We start from the raw sequence: 18887 nt of genomic DNA, 5'->3' as shown, positions 1-18887 counted from the left end.
ACTGAACTTTTTATCACGCGGGACGCTTTTATAAACATCGAAAAGTTTCCACAACATTCGAAATGCTTCTCGAAATTCGTAGACCGTTATCTTATTTCTTTCACAAATTTTATCAATGAAAAAAATATGGGGATCGTATACTTCAGCCGAATGTACAGGGACTGTATATTCATTACGGGAAACTATTTACAGGTTACGTTACTACAATAATTACTATTTACAGAATTTGTAACACTATTAAATTCCATTTAAGTTTGTTTTTATTTCTTAACAAAATTAATTAGGTATCATTTCAGTAGCAAAATAGTCAGTTTTTAGTGATTTGAGGTTTGTATGGGAGATGCGCGGATAAGCAAATTTGCCGATTACAGATGCATCGGCTGTTAATAATTGACCGAGTAATGATCCTAATGATTATTTTTAAAACTACCAGCTTCTCTATCATATTTTTTCTCTTATAATTTCGACTTTAGAAATAGTTTATAGTTTATTTTTGAGGTACTTTATTTTTCTAAAGTTTCCTAATTTTTCCAAAATAATCTCAAATTTTAATCCAATTTCTTTGAGTCAAATTTCATATTGTCAAAGAAATTACATTGTGTTTATTAGATATGGAAATTTAAAGATATTTAGGGGTAGCCTGAGGTTAGCAAGCTAATTTAGGAGAACTTTAAATATAAATTTTTTTAACTATTAGTGGCCATTTAATCCTAGACTTTTATTCTTTATAAAATTTGTTTGGCCATCTAAAAGCACTATGCTAAAGGAGGAAATTATCAACCTATGAAAAATGTTGAAACATTATATGCATATGTATATTTTTTCAAAATAGAAAAATAAATTTAAAAATAACATTTCAACCATCAGTTTATGAAAAAAGAATAAAAATAAAGTATACACATATATATTTTTTAAATCAATTGATATTAAATCACTTTTGTTGAATCAAAAATTAATAATTCGAAGAGTAAATTGCAAAATATGTCATGTAATCATGTGTAAGGTAAGCACACCAGTGGTGGTCAGTGCTTAGTAGTGCTTCAGAAGTGGCCTTTTCAAGGTTTATATCTGAAAAAATAGGATTCCAGGTCTCTCAATGGATTCACACGTGCAGGAGGTAATACCTACTGCACGTTTGATTCACTTTTGAACCCATTGAGAGACATGGAATCCTATTTTTTCTAATATAAACGTTGAAGTGGCCACTACTGAAGCACTGGCCACTACTGGTGTGTTTACCTTATAGTTTTCCTTGAACATTTATTTTAGACCAGAGATTTCCAATCTATGGCTCACAAATAGATTTTGTCCAATACATGGGAAGCTTGCAAACTGAAAAAAAACTTTTTTATAAATTGGATAATACAGCAAAATCTTATTACAATGAAATATCGAACAAAATAAATGTTCAGTCCCATTTTAATTGCTATCTTGATTGAGTTTCTTTACAATAATATTCCTTGCTACATTGAACAAAAATAGCAGTCCCTTGAACTCTATTGTAACAGAACAGGATTTAACTGTATATTTCCTTTTAAGTATTTTAAAAGAAAACTAAGCCCAGGAAATTTTAAAAAGCACCTCTAAGCCTTAATTAGAAACAAATTTGTGGGTGTATGGGGAAGGAAGTTATTACTAACTAAACTATGTGAACTGAAATATTTTTGACTTATTGACCCATCTCGCCTCCAAAAATTTACTATTTGTCCCTTGAGTAATAAATGTTGAAGATCCTTCTTTTAATAGAGCCCCTGAAAATCCTTTGTGCTTTTTTATTTAGGTAAAATTCCATTTAGTGTTCCCTGTAGAAATTACGTAACAAATTATCCACTGTAAAACTTGAAAGCGTTTAATTCACTTTTTTTTATTTTCAAGGTGTTAAACTATTTCATGATCATTAGAGCACTTACATGCCAGTAACCAGGATCAAATGGCACTCTTAGAATCTGTTCATAATCCTTTTATTGTCACATTCTGAATTTTTATCAGTAATATGTGGATCTACTTGCCTCCTGCTTGCAAGCGGAACTTTTGTGGGTTTATTCACAGAATACAGTTCACAAACTTTTGTATGCTGCTGTAAAAAAACACTTTCTGAGACATTTCCACCTCTTTTCATATGTGGAAGGGGTTTTTGCAACTTTTTTTCAGAGTTGAACAAAAAAGTGCTTTGTGACCTGAGTTAATGTTAGTTATACTTCTTTTCCACGTATACCAAATGAAAAATAATTTATGACAGTTTAAGGAATTACAGAATGTAACTTTTTGAGTCAATGTGACCTTATGCATTGTTTTGTCTTGAGTAACAGTTATTTTTGGCTGGTTAAGTATGAGATCAATAGATGTTGAGAAAATTGATTTAGAAAATTTTTAAAGGAATTTATGTATAGAAGTAAAATTATATGTTTTCCTTTATATATATATATATATATATATATATATATATATATATATATATATATATATATATATATATACTTTTGCAAATTAAAGCTATTTTAAATCAAAATGGTTTTCTTTGTTGTCCAATATTTAGCAATCTAATGTTTGGCAAATATTTGCTATGAAATTTATACTATGTTTGGGACTTATTATTTCTTTGGTGTAGGAGAATGGAGTTATGCAAATAAAGTAGCTTTTTTTTCTTATAGCTCCAGTTTCTTCGAACCATTCAACGTTCAAGATTTCTCAGCGAAAATATTTAATGTTGAACATGAGTAAATGTACCCACTTTTTTCTTCCGCTATTTATTTTTTAAATTATCGGAAAACTCAAAGTACTAGATCTACTTATATTTTTTAAATTTGTTATTTCCTTGCAATAATCTTTTAAATTTTTCAAAAAGTAATATTGAATTTGTTTGAAAGTTAAGAATGCATTCGTGTTTTTTTAGCTCTATTTCTCAGCCATTGTAGTTAAAATACCAATTATTTTGATGTTTTATGTACTTTATTACTTGTCTATCTTTTCTTTTGAGGAATGAAAAATTTGTTTCTCACTTTGTCATTACATTTTTTATTTCCATATATAAAAAAGTTTCTAATAGTAGAAATTTGACTTCACTGTACCAAAACATTTTATGCCCATTTTAAAACTAATAAGAAGAAATCTTTCAAATTTTTACTCTCAAAATTATCAAAACCTTCAAAATAGTATTCTGTCATACAGCAGATAATCATGTTTAAAAAGATTTTCCTAAATGTAGAAATTGCATGCAATGTTAAAACTCTAGGTTACATGTCAGCTACCTACATGACAATTTTAATAGCTCTGTTGTTACAACTGTGCTTGCACATGTTGTGCATGATTGAACATGAATTAATTCTAAACTCACTTATTTTTGATGTTGCAGCGTCTTCAGCTGGATCGAGTGCATTTACACTTGAGTAAGCGAAGTACTTATGCACAGACACAACAATGTTCAGAGAGACTCTTGCTGCTTGGGCAAACAGATCAAGCAGTTCAGTTGCTTCTTGAAACGGACAGTGAGAATGACAGTTTTTATGAAGATTGTCTTAGGTAATCACATCAAAAACAGTTGAAATACCTAAAATTTAAATTTGTTAAAGCTCTTTGCTGCTGTTCATTCCTATTCATAATGTTGAAATAAATCTTCCTATTAATTTATATTCATATGCTAGTTGATGTGTCCCACTGTTTGGATTTTAAATGTAACATGTCAATTCAAAGAGGGGGGAAAAAAAGGTCATTTGCAAGAAAGCCTCAAGGAATCTGCCTGCCATAATATGACCATTTTTGCAAAAAAATCAAAAATGAATTTATAACCAATTAAGTACACTACAAAGCCCTATCATAAGAACCAATAGTTGAACTCAAAGACCTAAAAAGCCAGTTGAAAAAAGAAGCTTAAAAAAGTAAACCTATTGACAAGTACCAAAGAATATATAAGCTACTAACATAGACAATTTTATCCTCAAAAATTATCCAAAACAGAAATAAATTGATAAATTGTTTTTTTCATCTGAATCTATTAAGAAAATCTTGTTAATTTTATCATAAAAGTGGTATATGGAGGCAGGTCATATGGTCAATCCGAATAAGACCTATTTAGTTCCCTTCACCCGGAAACGTCGCAAAAACTTGTAGATAATTGAGTTCTTTGGTTCCATTCTTGCCTACTCTAGTGAGGTCAAGTACCTGGGTGTGATCTTTGACATGGAATCCTCACCTTATGCTTATTACCGATAAGGCCAAGCAGATCTTTTGGTCTTGTAGGCATACCATTGGTAATAATTGATGTTTTTCAACAAAAATCGCTTACTGGGTTTATACTAGAGTAATTGTACCTACAGTTATGTATGGGGGCAATTGCCTGGTGGGGTAAAACCTGTACTGTAATGGCTGAGGGTTGCCTCACTAAAGTACAAATTATGGCCACTATTGCAATCACTAGTGCCATGAGAACAACTCCTTCCCGTAGCCTTGAGCTCCTTCTTAACCTACTTTCACTACATAAGCAAGTGGAAATGGAGGTGATTCTGTGTGCATACCGCCTCAAGCTCATGGGTCTCTGGAAGTCCCCTCATTACCTGTCTCTATATGATAAACTTTGTGCAAAGACTAGTAAGCAGCCTTACTTTATGATGCTTTCAGACTAGATGTTTTAACAATTCAGCTTTAATGCCAATTATAACATTGTGTTTCCATCCAGAGAGCAATGGAAGGATGTACAGGAAATCATTGGCAAAGCGCACAAAATCTGGTTTACAGATGGTTCCAAGACTGCATCTGGAACCGGTTCTGGTATATACTGCAGCAACAATAACACAAATCTATGCTTCTCATTAGGGAAGCTTGCTACTGTCTACCAGGCAGAAACTTTAGCCATATTGGCTTGTGTAAATAACTGCCTAGGGCGAGGCATAAGCGGTAGGGTAATCAGAATATTCTCTGATAGCCAAGCTGTGTTGAAAGCTCTCAGTAGAGACTGCTTCTCTACCAAAACTGTTTGGAAGTGCCATAATGCACTGGTAAGACTAACTGGCAGTAATAGGGTTTCCCTTTACTGGGTTCCTGGTCGTTGTGGGCAATGAATTGGCAGATCAATTAGCTAAGCAGGGCTCCAATGTACCATTTATGGGACCCGAGCCTGCCCTCTGCTTGCTCTACAATGCAGTAAAAACTACCGGAACGAATCTTCTTATGGGTAAATCATATGGCTGGTGACTTCAATCCAACTCTCAAAGACAGGCCAAGACTGAACCAGCAGACTCCCTGGTTTAGGTCCAAGGAACTGCTTAATTTGAGTAGGAATGAGATCAAAAGTCTGTTGGGTTGCTAACCGGACACTGCTCTCTAAATAGGCATCTTAATCTGATGGGTGTTACCGACACTCCATCGTGTAGAGGATGTCATATGGCTGACGAGAGCTCAATTCATGTGCTATGTGAATGTGACTTCTACTCTGGGCAGAGATTTCAGCACTTGGGATACCACTATGTAGATCCCTGGGAACTGCCTTAAACTTTGGTTAGGCAACTGCTGAAAATTTATTTCTGTTATTGGGCTACTTTAGTAGTCTAAGCGGGGACAGTACAATAGACCTGTGGTCTCAGTGCTGGCGCTCGTTTCAAGCGCCCCCCTTTTCACTTTATACTTCAACATTTTAGCGGCCCCTAAATTTCAAAATATTTTAGCAGCCCTGTGCGGCCACACAATTTGCCACCCCCTTAGCATGACCCTGATTTTATGTGCTCTAAAATCTTAATAACAAATGTGAATGTCACACCAACAAAATAAATATGTATTCAAATATTAGAACAAAGTCTACAGTTCTAAAAAATCAGATATATTATTGGCATTTTCTTCTATATATCTGCATGGCAAAAAGTTTTATTAAATTTTGTTTTGATTTCAGGGCTTGTCTTTTATCAACAGTACAATGCTGTTGGGGACAATCACAGTCAGTAGTAAAGTTAGTTGCAACTAACCTTATTGCTTCGGGTCGCATCTCAGAAGGAGTACAACTCCTTTGTCTTATTCAAAAAGCCTCAGATGGCTGCCGCTATCTTCAGGGAGCCGGCAGATGGATTCAGGGGGCTTGGCTGGCCAAGGCAAGTTTTTATTTTCCAGTTTGCAAATTTTATTTCTATCTGAAATCAAGTTAGCAAAAATGTTTCAAATAAAAGAAAGGTAAAAGTTTTTTAATTGTATAGTTTTTTGACTTTCATTTTGTTATTCCCTAAGAATAATTGAAGTTTTGTAAATTTTGTTAAATGTGTTAAAATTATAATTCTGTTATTTTGTTCTGATAGTTGTCGGTTTTGTTCTAAATCATTTAGCAAATCCTGGCAAACTTGTTCACATATATTTTGTGTTACATTGTACTTTCTGCACCAATCTGAGAATTTGAATTATGACCTTTTATATTTTATCTATATAAATAAAACAAAGAATATATATATTTATATGTGTGCATTAGGGTGGTTCAAAAATGCATGTAAAAAAAGTTTCTCCTAGATACCGGGACACCCCTCAATATTTTTATACTTGTGGATAGCAATATACTGGAAGAATTTTAGCTTCCTATTTCAACTGAAAGAAGGTGCTCAACCACCTCCCCCAAACTTCAGTAGTATGGGGAGGACGGTTAAAAAAATACTTCGAACTGAAAAAACAATGCTACATATTGTAATATACACTAGAAATATGCTTATACATTGCAATAAAACATTTACAAAAAAAAACAGCTGGGGAAATAAAATGTTTCTAAATTTGTGGCCTTTTCTATGCTACGGCTAATGTTAAATTAAAGCGTCATTGAGCACCGCCTTAAAGTTTGAGTAAGAAGCTAAAATTTTTACAGCATAATACTATTAGTAAGTGTTAAAAAAAATAGGGGATGTCCTGGACTCTAGCTGGAAAAAAGTTTTTTTGAACCAGCCTAGTGTGCATGTTCCCCATACAAATCCACAGTTTTCGTCGGATCTGAACCAGATTTGGCAAGGAGGTACTTGGGCACCCCAGAAGGAACATAAGGGGGTTTTTGAAGGCAAAAAAAGTCCGGAACCGTTCGAATTTGAATTTTAGGGCCCAAGAAGGGCATTAAATGGTTCTTTCTACCTGAAATAATTACTTGACCTAACTTTATTATCAAGGTAGACCATGCAAAACCGGGCAATGCTGCTAGTAAGAAAAAAATTTAAAATAACTGCAATTGAAAGACTTAGACAAAATAGACAAATATCATTAAAGAGATACAAAATACACAATTTAAAGACCTAGTGGTTTTTTTTCTGTTTACTAATTCATAAATACAATCATCCATTAATTTGATAAAGTTTTGGAGTATTTTTGATTTGTTATGCAGCAAAGTACTTCCTTTTGAATCTCGTGTACGTTTCTCAGTAGAGGAGTATCGGGAGTCATTTAGTGAACTTTATGACTTGTAAAGATCCAAGCAGTTTCCATTAGGCTTCGGTTTAGGCTACTTGCTGCTCGTTCAAAAACATAATTACTTTTCAAACTGAACCAACTTGTTTTGGTGCAAGAGGTATATGTGCTGACATTACCTCATTGAAATTTGCATTGTTAGCTACGTAAAAGTTGTGCAAAGGGTAGGAAATGACTTTTGATTGTCTCGATGCAATTTTCTGATATTTTATGACTACCAGTGCCTAGACCTATTTAATCATTTAAGCAAAGATCTAGCCCATTCTTCTTTTTGCTTAAAAAACTGTCAGCAGTATTATGCTCTAGTATTTCTGAAAGGTAAAAATTATACTTTAAAATTTTTGTACATGCTCTGTAAGCTCTTAATTTAAGTTGTGAATGGGATATTTTATACCTTTTTTGTTTGTATAAATTTTATATTAACAAAATTATATACAGTCAAATCTCCATATATCGAACTTCCACATATCGAAATTTTCTATTTATCAAAGTCCCAACAAATTTTCATGTCCATTACATAATAACAAAATAAATAACATATTAACAAAATAAAATAACATAAAATAAATAACATATTAACAAAATAAAATAACATAAAATAAATAACATATTAACAAAATAAAATTATATACAGTCGAACCTCCTTATAACGAGCCTCCACATATCGAAATTTTCTACTTATCGAAATCCCAGCAAATTTTCATGTCCATTACATAGAAAAATTGTTTCTATGTATCAAAAAAATCTCTGTATATCGCGAAATTTTTTTCGAGTAATTTGGGGATTTTTTTTCCATTTTAGACTGTTTGTCTCATGAAAAATGAAGGTTAGGGGAGAAAATTATTTTCACTAAAAATTGCTACAAAATTCACAAGGAATCTTGGGTTGAGGAGTGTGTAGATAAGTCATTTTCCCTTCTGGAGTTCTTAAATTCCCTCAAATTTATTTCAAATCTTAGTTGCAACCAGCAATACAGTAAAATCAGTTTCAAGTTATCCTTATTGTCTGTTAATCATTATTCCTAGTCCTTTTAGCTTCAGTGAAAATCATGCAAGTTAAGTAAATTTATTTTTTATTTTTCTCTCGATTGCATTGTCAAAACAAAAATCCCGTAATGTTGCGGATGAAGTGGAATTGCCGAAGAATGAAGATGTATGAAGGTGAAAAGATATATGTCATTTCTGGTAAAATTAGTAGTTCCGCAAGCAGAGTTCTTGCTATTATGAGAAATCAGAAAGTCTTAATAGAAGCACTTAAACTTACAGAAAACTCACTCAAAAAACATGGAACAGCATTACAGTTGGCATAAACTAGCTTTAATTTTAATGATTTAGGAGATTTTTATGATAAACTAGCTGTACCCGACGCGCGTTGCTACGCCAACAATAAAATACATCATTATACTGATTTTCATGACAATCGGTTGAACGGGGCAGAAGTTGCTACTCTGCAGTGCCACCTGGTGGCGAGTGGCTTCAATGAGCATATTATGCACCTTCTCCGTGGAAAAATACATATATATATATATATATATATATATATATATATATAGCAATTTTCATAATAATCGGTCCAGGTATCAAGTGAAGCCGTGACTTTACTCAAATTTTGTACTCACGCAGTTTGCAAGATCAATCAATCGCTAAAAATATCAAATAGAAAAAGTTTTAAATCCCCTCGTTGCATGAAAAGCCATAAAACAATAAAGAAAGAATTTATTTGTTCAAACTCAAGAAAAATGGCAACAGCTAACTTCTTATCAATGAGATCTTTCACGCGAATTAATTTCTGCAGCCGATAATTTTATTCGTATTTATCCAATGGATTGTGACTTAAATTGGAATAAAAAAGGAACTATCGATCGGATTTTTTCAAACTGGTCCATAGACATTCCCAGTACCAAAAATAACAAACGGTGAAAGTTTCAGCCAAATCTTCCGGGTAGTTTTTGAGTTCATGGATGACATACAGACAAACATTCATTTTTATACATAAAAACTAAGATTGTTTCTATATATTGAATCTTTTTTACGGCAATTTGCTACTTTGATATATGGAGGTCCGACTGTGTATATATATATATATATATATGTATATATATATAACATGTGTGTGTGTGTTTGCACTGTATCTTTGTGACACATAATTCTAGAAATTCAAAAACATAAATTAGCTCTTAAATAGTAAAAACTAAATGAAGTAGTAAATTATTTTTTGTGTGTGGGAGGGAGGGGAGGGGCGGGTTTATTTAAATAGATTTGCGAGCTGCACACAATTTTTTTAAAGGGTAATATGAAAGTTCCTAAATAGAGCAACAAATCAACTGAATAATTTTTTCAAGAGTGCAAAACATGAGAATGCTTTTTTGAACATAAAATTTGCTGCTTACTAGAGTTGAAAAGTGCATGATTCTGCTTACTTTAAATAAGTAGATTTTGTGAAATTTGATCACATTTGGTGTACTAGATATAAAAAAGAAAATTATAAGAAGAAAACAAAGATTTTTTCTCTCTAAATACACAAAATTACTTTAAAATTTAAATATATGCTTTTATTTAATGTAATAAATCTGCTTCTTTTGTTTCTAAATATGTGTTTTTGATTAATATATTGTTTCATGTTTTAGGCTGCTCTTTCAGAAAATGAAAGTCGAGAAATATTGAAACGTTGGGTAGACCATATGTGTTCAGCTGCAGTGGATCAAAAAGTGAGCTCAAATATTATTAAACACTTTTAATATCATCATGTAATAAAACTGAGCTTTTCAATGCATTGCTTTTTCCTGTGCAATGAATTCAATGTGTTCGGGAATTTGTATTTTTGAATCGTCGCCTTAGAGCAACAGTAAGATATCTTAGTGTTATTTCTGGGATTAGATATCTTACTGTTGCTCTGAGGCGATGAAATATTGTTCTTACTGTCAGTATTTTTTATCTTAATGTTTGCTTGTATAATGAGTGTACTCTTGACATCCAAAATTAAAGGGGAAAATCTTTTTTCTCCAGTTTTTGAGTTAACAAGGTCATAACCAAAATACAAATTTCAAGTAAAAACCGAACTAACCAAACCATGTGGCATGATAGCCCGCCAGGGCCAAGGCCTACTGTGCCCATCTCAGTTTTCCTGACCAGGGGCTCTGGGGTGCAAGGCAGATGTCCCAGTTAGGTGGTCAGACTAATGCGGATCCCCCCAGTGTATGGTTCCCAAGCGTGCTTGGTACTCATTTTATCGGCCCACTGAAGGGATGAACGACTTAGTCAACCATGCCAACCCGAGAATAGAACCCTGGCCTGTGGCGTGGGAGTGCAAATCGCTACCACTGAGCCACTGAGCTTCACAGGTAAAAACACAATATGTGAAACTAGGCGATCCGTGCGGAACTCCGCACTATACTTTGAATCTTTTCATGTGGCATTTCGCTCGTTAAAAATTTCAAAGAAAGAACATTATAAAGAAGAATATAAAAAAAATTGGTTGCACGTATTTTCAATGCAAACATAAATATCATTAAAAGTGTGACTGAGTAACTCGTGAAAAAGCAGTATTTGTGCTTGTGAAAAAACAGGTTGTGGCAAATACAGTTCTGCCTATGTGCGCATCTGATGGAAAAAAAGAAATATTAAACATATAATTATTGACCAGGATTCAAACTGCCGCCATTCTGATTAACAGCACAACACTCCAACCAACCGAGCAGTTGCACCTTCGTTTTCGAATGCCATTCATTGAACCAATGTGTAATTTAAAAAAAAAAAATGATCATGCGTTTATGTTTTGTCATTAGCCAGCATGATACCCTTAAAATTATTCGTAAAACATGGAAATTGATCAAGAAATGAAGAAGATCTCACGTAGCAATAGAAACAAACATTCTAGAGAAATAATATATTAGATTGAAAATAAGTGTTTTTATTTTTGAAAATTGATACAATTTTGCATAACAGGCTGCTTTAACCGTTAGGGCTTGAATGTCAGTACATGCCTTTCTTTTAATCGAACATTTAAAATTCAAAACCAAAACCAGTTGAACTGAGTTCATTTTTAAGTGTAATTTTTTAAGTTTAATTTTTTGTTAATTAATTGAACATAGACAAAATGCATTCCCCCTTCCCAACCCCCGAAAGAAAATTAGTAGTTAATGAGATCTCACTAATGAAGTTGATAATAATTTTAATGTTTTACATCGTATTCGAATAAATAGTTAGAAGTTTACTGGGTGAAACTCGTAATTTTAATTTGGCATAGTATTTTTTCATTTATACAAAAGTCCAAACACTGCTTTTAGAAAAATCTACTTTTCAGCATACAATGAAAATGTTTTCCTGCACAAAAAGGATTCCCTTGAGGTAAATCTAATACTTTTTTTATGCTTACATTATGCTTAGTGGTCTGAACGGAGTCAAAGCTTTAAAAAAAAAAAAAAAAAGAAAGAAAGAAAGAACACCTTACGATTAATAGTCCAATTGACTGAATAATAACTGTAGCCTGTATATAGGAGTCGAAACGCCAAGTAGCATTCCCGTTGTATTTATTTTATTGCCTTACATGTGTTATCTATTGTATGTTAGGTACATGTAATGCATAATATTAATCTAAATTAGCTATAATGCTGGACAGCTTGGGTGGGCCCCAAGTTCAGCTAGTTTATAGTCGAGCGCTCCTCCGAAAAACATATCAATTTAACAGAACAACAACAAGCAACCGTCCAGTGCTTTTAAGTTTTATTTTTAAAAAAATAATAAAAAACAGGTTAATTGTCATTTTTTTCTTCGCCGAAAAGGACGCAAAAAATTGGAAAATTGTATTAAAGTTTTGCGTTAAAAAAAAATCTGCATAAGAACTACAGTCTGCATCAAAGTTTTGCAACAGCAAGAGGCGTCAAGTTGTTGATAATTTTAATGTTTCACTTCGTATTCTAAAAAAATATTCCTAGTTTTTACTGAAAAGCGTAATTTCAATTTGAGGTAGTAATTTTTTTATTTGTACAAAGGGTCAAAAACTCATTAGAAGAATCTCTATTTCAATGTACAGTTTTTTTTTTTTCTGAACAAAATACTATTCCATTTTAGTCTGAAATCTAAAACCTGATACTTATATTTTCGTTTATATTATGCTCTTTTTTTGACTGGAACCAAAGCTTTAAAAACAAACAAAAAAAAAAAAAAAAGCCTTACAATTAAGAATTAATAAAACTCCAACTTGCATAAAGTTCTCATAACAACAGGGAGCTTTTCCATCTCATGTATTCTATTACCTCATATCTTTTATGTATTGTTATTAAGTGTTCATGTAAGTGTGATATTTCTCTAATTTTTTGATGCAGATTGTCCGGAGCTGGGCCTGAACACACATTCTTCTGGTTACCAGTTGAATGCTCTGTCGATCGAGCTGTTCAGCTCCGTCGGTCACGGTGCAAGTTAAAGTTATAAATTTAAAGGAAAATCTCATTCTGGTTCTTCAAAACAGATTTTTTGACCAAAAAAACTATTTTTAGACCGTGGGTCTATTTTTCGTCAATAGCCTACACAATAAATTGTAAAATAAGATGCAAATCAAAGAAACCGATCAAGAATTGAGGAAGATCTCACATAGAAACAAAAACAGGCTACAGAAATAATATATAAGGATAATATTTTTCAACTTAGGATAGATAAGAATATGTAATGGCAGTTGAATAATTTTTGTTTTTTAAATGAGTCAGAAGTAGCTATGTTTAATTGAAAAGAGTTAGTATGATTCAGTGAACTTACATTGTTGGAAATTCAGTAAAAACCCAGCCTTTTGGCCTGGTGACATCTTTTTGGAAATTGTTCTTCAACCAACTTTTCTATTTTGAAAAGTAATGGCAAAAAGCAGCGCTTTAAATTTTTCCCCAAGCATTTCATGTTCCTTCCCACAGGAATATTAACCATTAGACTAGGGTGCAGCCCTCTCCCGCCCCCCTTGTTATGATGCCAAAGATGAACAATCATTGAGAGCCAGTTTTAGCTGAAGCGACCGTGAGGTATTTCTTTTCGTAATAGACACCGTAATCACAGCAAAAATCTCTTTAATTGCTTTCTCCCAGTTTTAAATGTGTAGAATTCTATAATTTCCATTGTTTGAGGGGGTTTTGGTTCATCTTCCCTTTTGTAGGAAAGCAAAAAGGGTGGAAAAGTCAAGTGAACTGTCTTGAGAATGTTTGTTCAATTCTGATGGTTTCTTTAGCTTCACAGAACTTTTATTTCTCGACACTACTTGGCTGTAAAAAGTCAAAGAATTTGCAGATATAGGCTTATTTAAATCGTTCCTAATCCTTCAGGGAAATATTGAAGGGCCTGAGAGATTCTTGGAAACATACCTTGATTCAGCAAAACAAACTGAATTTTAACTGATTTTATCCAAAAGGTTTTGTTTTTACTTTGAAAAATGTTCTAATAGCATGGTTTTGAATAAAACTCTTTGACATAAGAGTTAAAAAAAAACATTAGATAAATATGCAAAATCAAGTGTGAAAGTAATCTTTTGTTGTAACAAGTTTTTCTATGTATCAAGATTATACTGTAGTAGTTTTTCAATTAGACAATAGAGAATAGTTTTCCAAGGATAATCCTGGCTTTATGTATGTTTTATTTTTTACAGAAGTAGTAGTTTTACCACTAAAAACACTTTGTATTTTTCAAGATTTTTTTTTAAATTTAAATTCAGAAAAAATATTTGCTAATTTTTAAAAACAACACTTCTCTCCCCCCCCCCCCCCCATGGACTGATAAATGGCAGTATCTGCAGAAATGAGTGTTCGGGATTAGTTGAAGAAACAAAATTTGAATTTCATATTAACAGTACAACAATAAAGCTGACATGCAATAGATGATAAAATACAAAAAAAAAAAAAAAAATCAAAGTTGGCAGTTTCTGCCCTTTACCTGCCCATGGCAGAACAGTTCGGATCAGTTGTGCTGAAGCAAAAGAGGAATTTAAATAAACTAGTTGTGTGTACTTTTAAGTGTATGATGCCTAACTTTCTTATGTGTTATGCAGTAAATACTTAACATCCTACACAGTAATGTATGATATCTGTTTTTTTTTCTTTTCTGAAGGAAAAATTAACTAGAAGCAATTTCATAAAAGAATTGGAGATTTTAAAACTACCTTACTATCAAGCTCTCAGCTGATTGTATTTAGAGTTCTGAATACAGTTAAACCTCGTTATAAGTTGTCACTGAAGGGACCAAAAATTTTTGACCACTTATGCAAAGTGACTACTTATGCGGAGTGGGAAATTAAGGAAGAAAAAAAATGCCTTACAAATATTCATGAATAGCAGTAGAATTCTGTGAGAAAAACAATAGCTTATGTAATCAATGTCTATAAATTAGTGGAAATATTAAAAAGGGGGGAAAATACTAATGATAGTTACTTTGTTTCATTTTCTCTTACTTATACATTACTAAATAACAACAACTTATTTTAATGTAGTTACAATACATTAATACAATCCTTCAATGTTGACTCATGAAGTTGTTGCTTACGGAAAAGAATGATCTCTTCTAACTTACATCAAGCTTTAAATTCTGTGTTTGTAGTTCCTTGAACGGATGTTAAATACTGACTAATTTTCTCCAGGTAGTAGATTTTGTATGTCTTGCTGAAAGGAGTTTGATTCATACTCTTGGCACTCGGCAGAATCACAGCAAGAAGTATGCTTTGAACGACCAGAACGGAGGATCAAAATTTCAAGGAAAAATGACTGTCAAACAGCCTTTTAACTAAGTCTGACACTATTTTCTAAGATCCAATAAGGAAAAGGAATTTTAGAAAACAATTTTTGAGTGACTTGTTAACCAGGAAAAATTTTATTTGGTGACCAGTAAAGGAGGATCATTTTACATTACTGTGAATGAGACCTTTTCGGGACCAAAGAAAAACGACCACTTAAACGGAGTGACCACTTAACCGGTCGACTACTTATTGAGGTTTCACTGTATATGCGAAAACATACATTACACAGTACGTTGCTATCCTGCCTTTTTGTTCATATTGACCTAACTGTTTAATGGTTTATGCATGTAGATACATTAAAATGAATGTTTGTAAAGCATACTTGGATAAGCTTTGTGTTAGTAAAAAACATAGTTTCTATATTTAAATTAGAAATCCCAAATAACAGAGAAAACCTGGAATTGTCAGGAAATATCAAAAATGACGTCAACAACCTAGAAAATCATGAAAACTGACCTAGAAAAGACTTTCTCTTTTCCATCATAAATTTCTTCAACATTTAAAGTAGGTTGTTATGTTCTTATAAATTTATTGGAGTTGATTTTTAAGGTAGCAATTTGTAATTGGAATGAACTAACAAAAACATATAGCTACTCTGGGCATTCCAAATTTTGAAGCATTTTAGTGTTAGTTCATGCTAAGCAAACGTGCTGCAAAACTTTTAATTTATATTTTTTTGGGCAAAGAAGCTATCAACAGCCACAAAAAGAGTTCTAAACACCAAATTGCTTTTTAAAATTCAAGAAAAACATCTGTTTACAGACAATTCCATAAAAGGAAGCCACAAATTCAAAAATCAAGTCTGAATTTCCATGGAATTTTCTTCTTTTCTTCAAACCCTGAAAAAGTTAGGGAAGCTAATCTCTGAAAGTGATTGGGAACCCTGTTAAATTAACTTTGTGTTAGTAACAGGAAACTCTCTTGAACAAAGAATATAAATGAAATAAGGATAGAGGATTTTGGACTTTGTGAAAGTAGTTTTGAAATATTGCAAAATGCCTGAAATCTATTTTTTCAGTTGACTGGATTAAAAGCATTGCTAATATTTTTATTTCATGTAATTAAATAATACTGGACTTACTTTTCAGTATTTGGTTAGTATTTGTTGTGTTAAAACCTCATAAGTTTTTTATGATATCTTTAGGCGAGAGGAATACTAATGCTGCTATCCCTGTTTGAGTTTTGGGATGTGGTACGAATCTTGCATAGTACCCAAAGAGTGGAACGAGCTGCGCTTTTCCTACAAGCTTGTCTTGAATTCGGACTCCTTCGGAAAGATGCCACCAACAATATCCTTTTTAATACTTGTCCTGACCTTGTGATTTCGCATTATGTTTTGATTAATTTTAATGTAAACACAGCTCTTATCAAAATTTTATTTTAATAATATCAAAAGAATAGATGTCAGTTGAAACATTACTTCTTTTCCTAGTGTGTAAAAGGCCTGCATAAACAAGGCTGTTGTTTTTTTTTTTTTGGAGGATCAGTATGATGTATATTCTATGTTTGCTAGATATTATTTCCTGATTCTATGTACTTGCTACTTTTTTTGTATGCAATTCTTTTTCTATGCTCTGCTTTAATATTTCTGTGGTTTTTCCCATGTCCCACTTTTTTTAAAAAGATGTCATTAGAAAGCCCATTTTTATGTTAGATGATATTATCAAATGACTCCAATGGTAAACTTTAGGGACAATAACTGATATCTGTTTGTAAGTTAAAAGCCAAATGATTGATAAGTCTAAAATCATGAAATCGTGCAAAATAACAAGCATGTTTATCATAACAATCTCAAAAATGTATAAATACTCGAAGCATTAGCAAGTAACATTTTTTATGGTGAGGAAAGCCCCCCCCCCCCTCCGCCCTACCTATTTCGAAAAATTTCTTCTGAAATATCCATTTTTATAATATTGACAAACTGCACCAGATGTAAATAACTTGTGGACAGATTTGTAGAGAGAAAGTAGATTGGGTTTGTTTCAAGCAAAGCAGTAATGACTTGAAGCTTAGCCGATTTCAAATTTGACTTTTCCAAGTCCTAAAAATTCTGAATTTGGGACATTTCCTGTTAAAAAAACTTCTTATCACCCCATCAATGAATGATTTAATTCTGTTTTTATTTTTTGTGTGTATCTGCTTTAGTTCTGTGCTTCAACTGGGCCAGTTAGAATAATAGTGGTGACATAAGTCAAAAAGTTTGCAAACTGAGTTAAGCATGGTTTCGGGTTCCTCCTTTAGTTCCTCTGTTAAGTGTAGCAATTTTTCAAAGAAACAAAAATATATTGCCCACTAGCAGGGCACAAAAATTGTTCACTCACCAAAATTGCTGTTCAAATGAGAATGACGATGATATAAGTCTGTTTCCATACTGCTGGTGTGACTAGCAATCAGAATTTTTTCTAATTATATCCGCTCGAAGAATTGGAACAAAATTTATGCCTGAGTTGTTTCAAGGTATGTGCATGAGATTGTTGTGATATTTAAAGGCACAGAATTCACAGTTACAATTACCGTGAGAAAATCTTCTGAAAATTTTCAAATGGCAACACCAAATTTTTTCCTTGCACGAGTGGATCAGTGTATTGAAAAACCATAAAAGCTAGTGGAACGATTGAGGTGTGACAAAAATTGCCAGTTTGTAACATTTGCAAAGAACAGCATTTTTAGGCCTGATGGATTTTCAATGCACTTTAGATAACTCTCAGGTTTTGATAGTAGTAAAAGCACCAATTACAAAACACCTCATTCAAATCATTGCTTGTGAAAAAAAAAAACTTAAAAATACAGTGATAAAAGAATATTTCTTTAGTCACGTGTACAAATGTGCCAATTATCAATTTTTGTTGCAAACCATTCCTTCCAACACCATTTCAGGTTTAACTTAATCTACTGAAATGCAGTTGAAATATATTTGGATGTTATTTTTTCATTCTTTTTTTTTGAAGTTATTGGGTCTATATGGACAAAACATGTACTTGTAAAATTTTATAAAGCAAGCTTCATAATATCTTCATACAGTTCTTCTCTTAACTTGTTTTAAGTTCAGACATAGAGGCTGTTTTTATGGATTATTCAAAATACCTGTTGTCTGTCAAAAACCGTTCATCTGCCATCCATTATTTCAAGTTGGGATCAGATGCCGATGACCAGCCACCACCAGCAGTGGAAGTTATCTCCTGAAAACTGTTTCCCAAGTAACAGTTTCTTCTATCTGTACCTTAACATATCTGCAATTTGACATCTTGCCATCTGCATATTCCATGAATGATTTAGAAGTACTGATGAAAGATGTCCTTTGAAGGAAGATAATATATATATATATGTAAATAGTTTATAATCAGAGTTAAAAGATTTTCATACAAGACTATAAGGAAGCAAATAATGACTCTTTTGCATTTGCTGGTGATTTACATTAAGTGTCATCAAAAATTATTATTTTATGAAGAAAAGTAGCATATTTTGTACTTGAAAAGATTTAATAAATTTTTGTTTAAAAACCAGCCCTTCTTTCTTCTTTGTTATATAACTTGATAAATACCTTTAAATACAATTTATTTTGAAGAATTTAGATAGAGTTAAGAAATTAAATTTCATATTTTTTTCAAAAAGTATTTAAATAATTTCAGCGAGCAAGTTTTTTGTTGAATGAGTGAAATAGGCTAAATAAATATTAGTCAGTTGAGTGCTATGGATTGTTGGAGGAAAAAAAC

The 18887-nt window shown here is 32.4% G+C and overlaps 1 protein-coding gene across 1 annotated transcript in view; it reads left to right on the top strand.

The window, feature by feature from the left end:
* Window positions 1-18669, top strand: part of LOC129231214 (WD repeat-containing protein 11-like) — an 84637-nt gene extending 65968 nt beyond the window's left edge. Inside the window, exons 22-26 of the mRNA XM_054865470.1 lie at window positions 3353-3519; window positions 5879-6074; window positions 10040-10120; window positions 16319-16463; window positions 18218-18669. Of these exons, the coding sequence (XP_054721445.1) occupies window positions 3353-3519; window positions 5879-6074; window positions 10040-10120; window positions 16319-16463; window positions 18218-18357 (729 nt within the window). The 3' untranslated portion in view covers window positions 18358-18669. The remainder of the gene's footprint in view (window positions 1-3352; window positions 3520-5878; window positions 6075-10039; window positions 10121-16318; window positions 16464-18217) is intronic.
* Window positions 18670-18887: the final 218 nt, after the last annotated feature.

The sequence above is a fragment of the Uloborus diversus genome, chromosome 10 (assembly GCF_026930045.1).
Source record: "Uloborus diversus isolate 005 chromosome 10, Udiv.v.3.1, whole genome shotgun sequence".
In the NCBI taxonomy this organism is placed as follows: Eukaryota; Metazoa; Arthropoda; class Arachnida; order Araneae; family Uloboridae; genus Uloborus; species Uloborus diversus.
The sequence above is the reverse complement of the archived record's forward strand: the minus strand, read 5'-3'. Positions and strand labels throughout refer to the sequence as shown.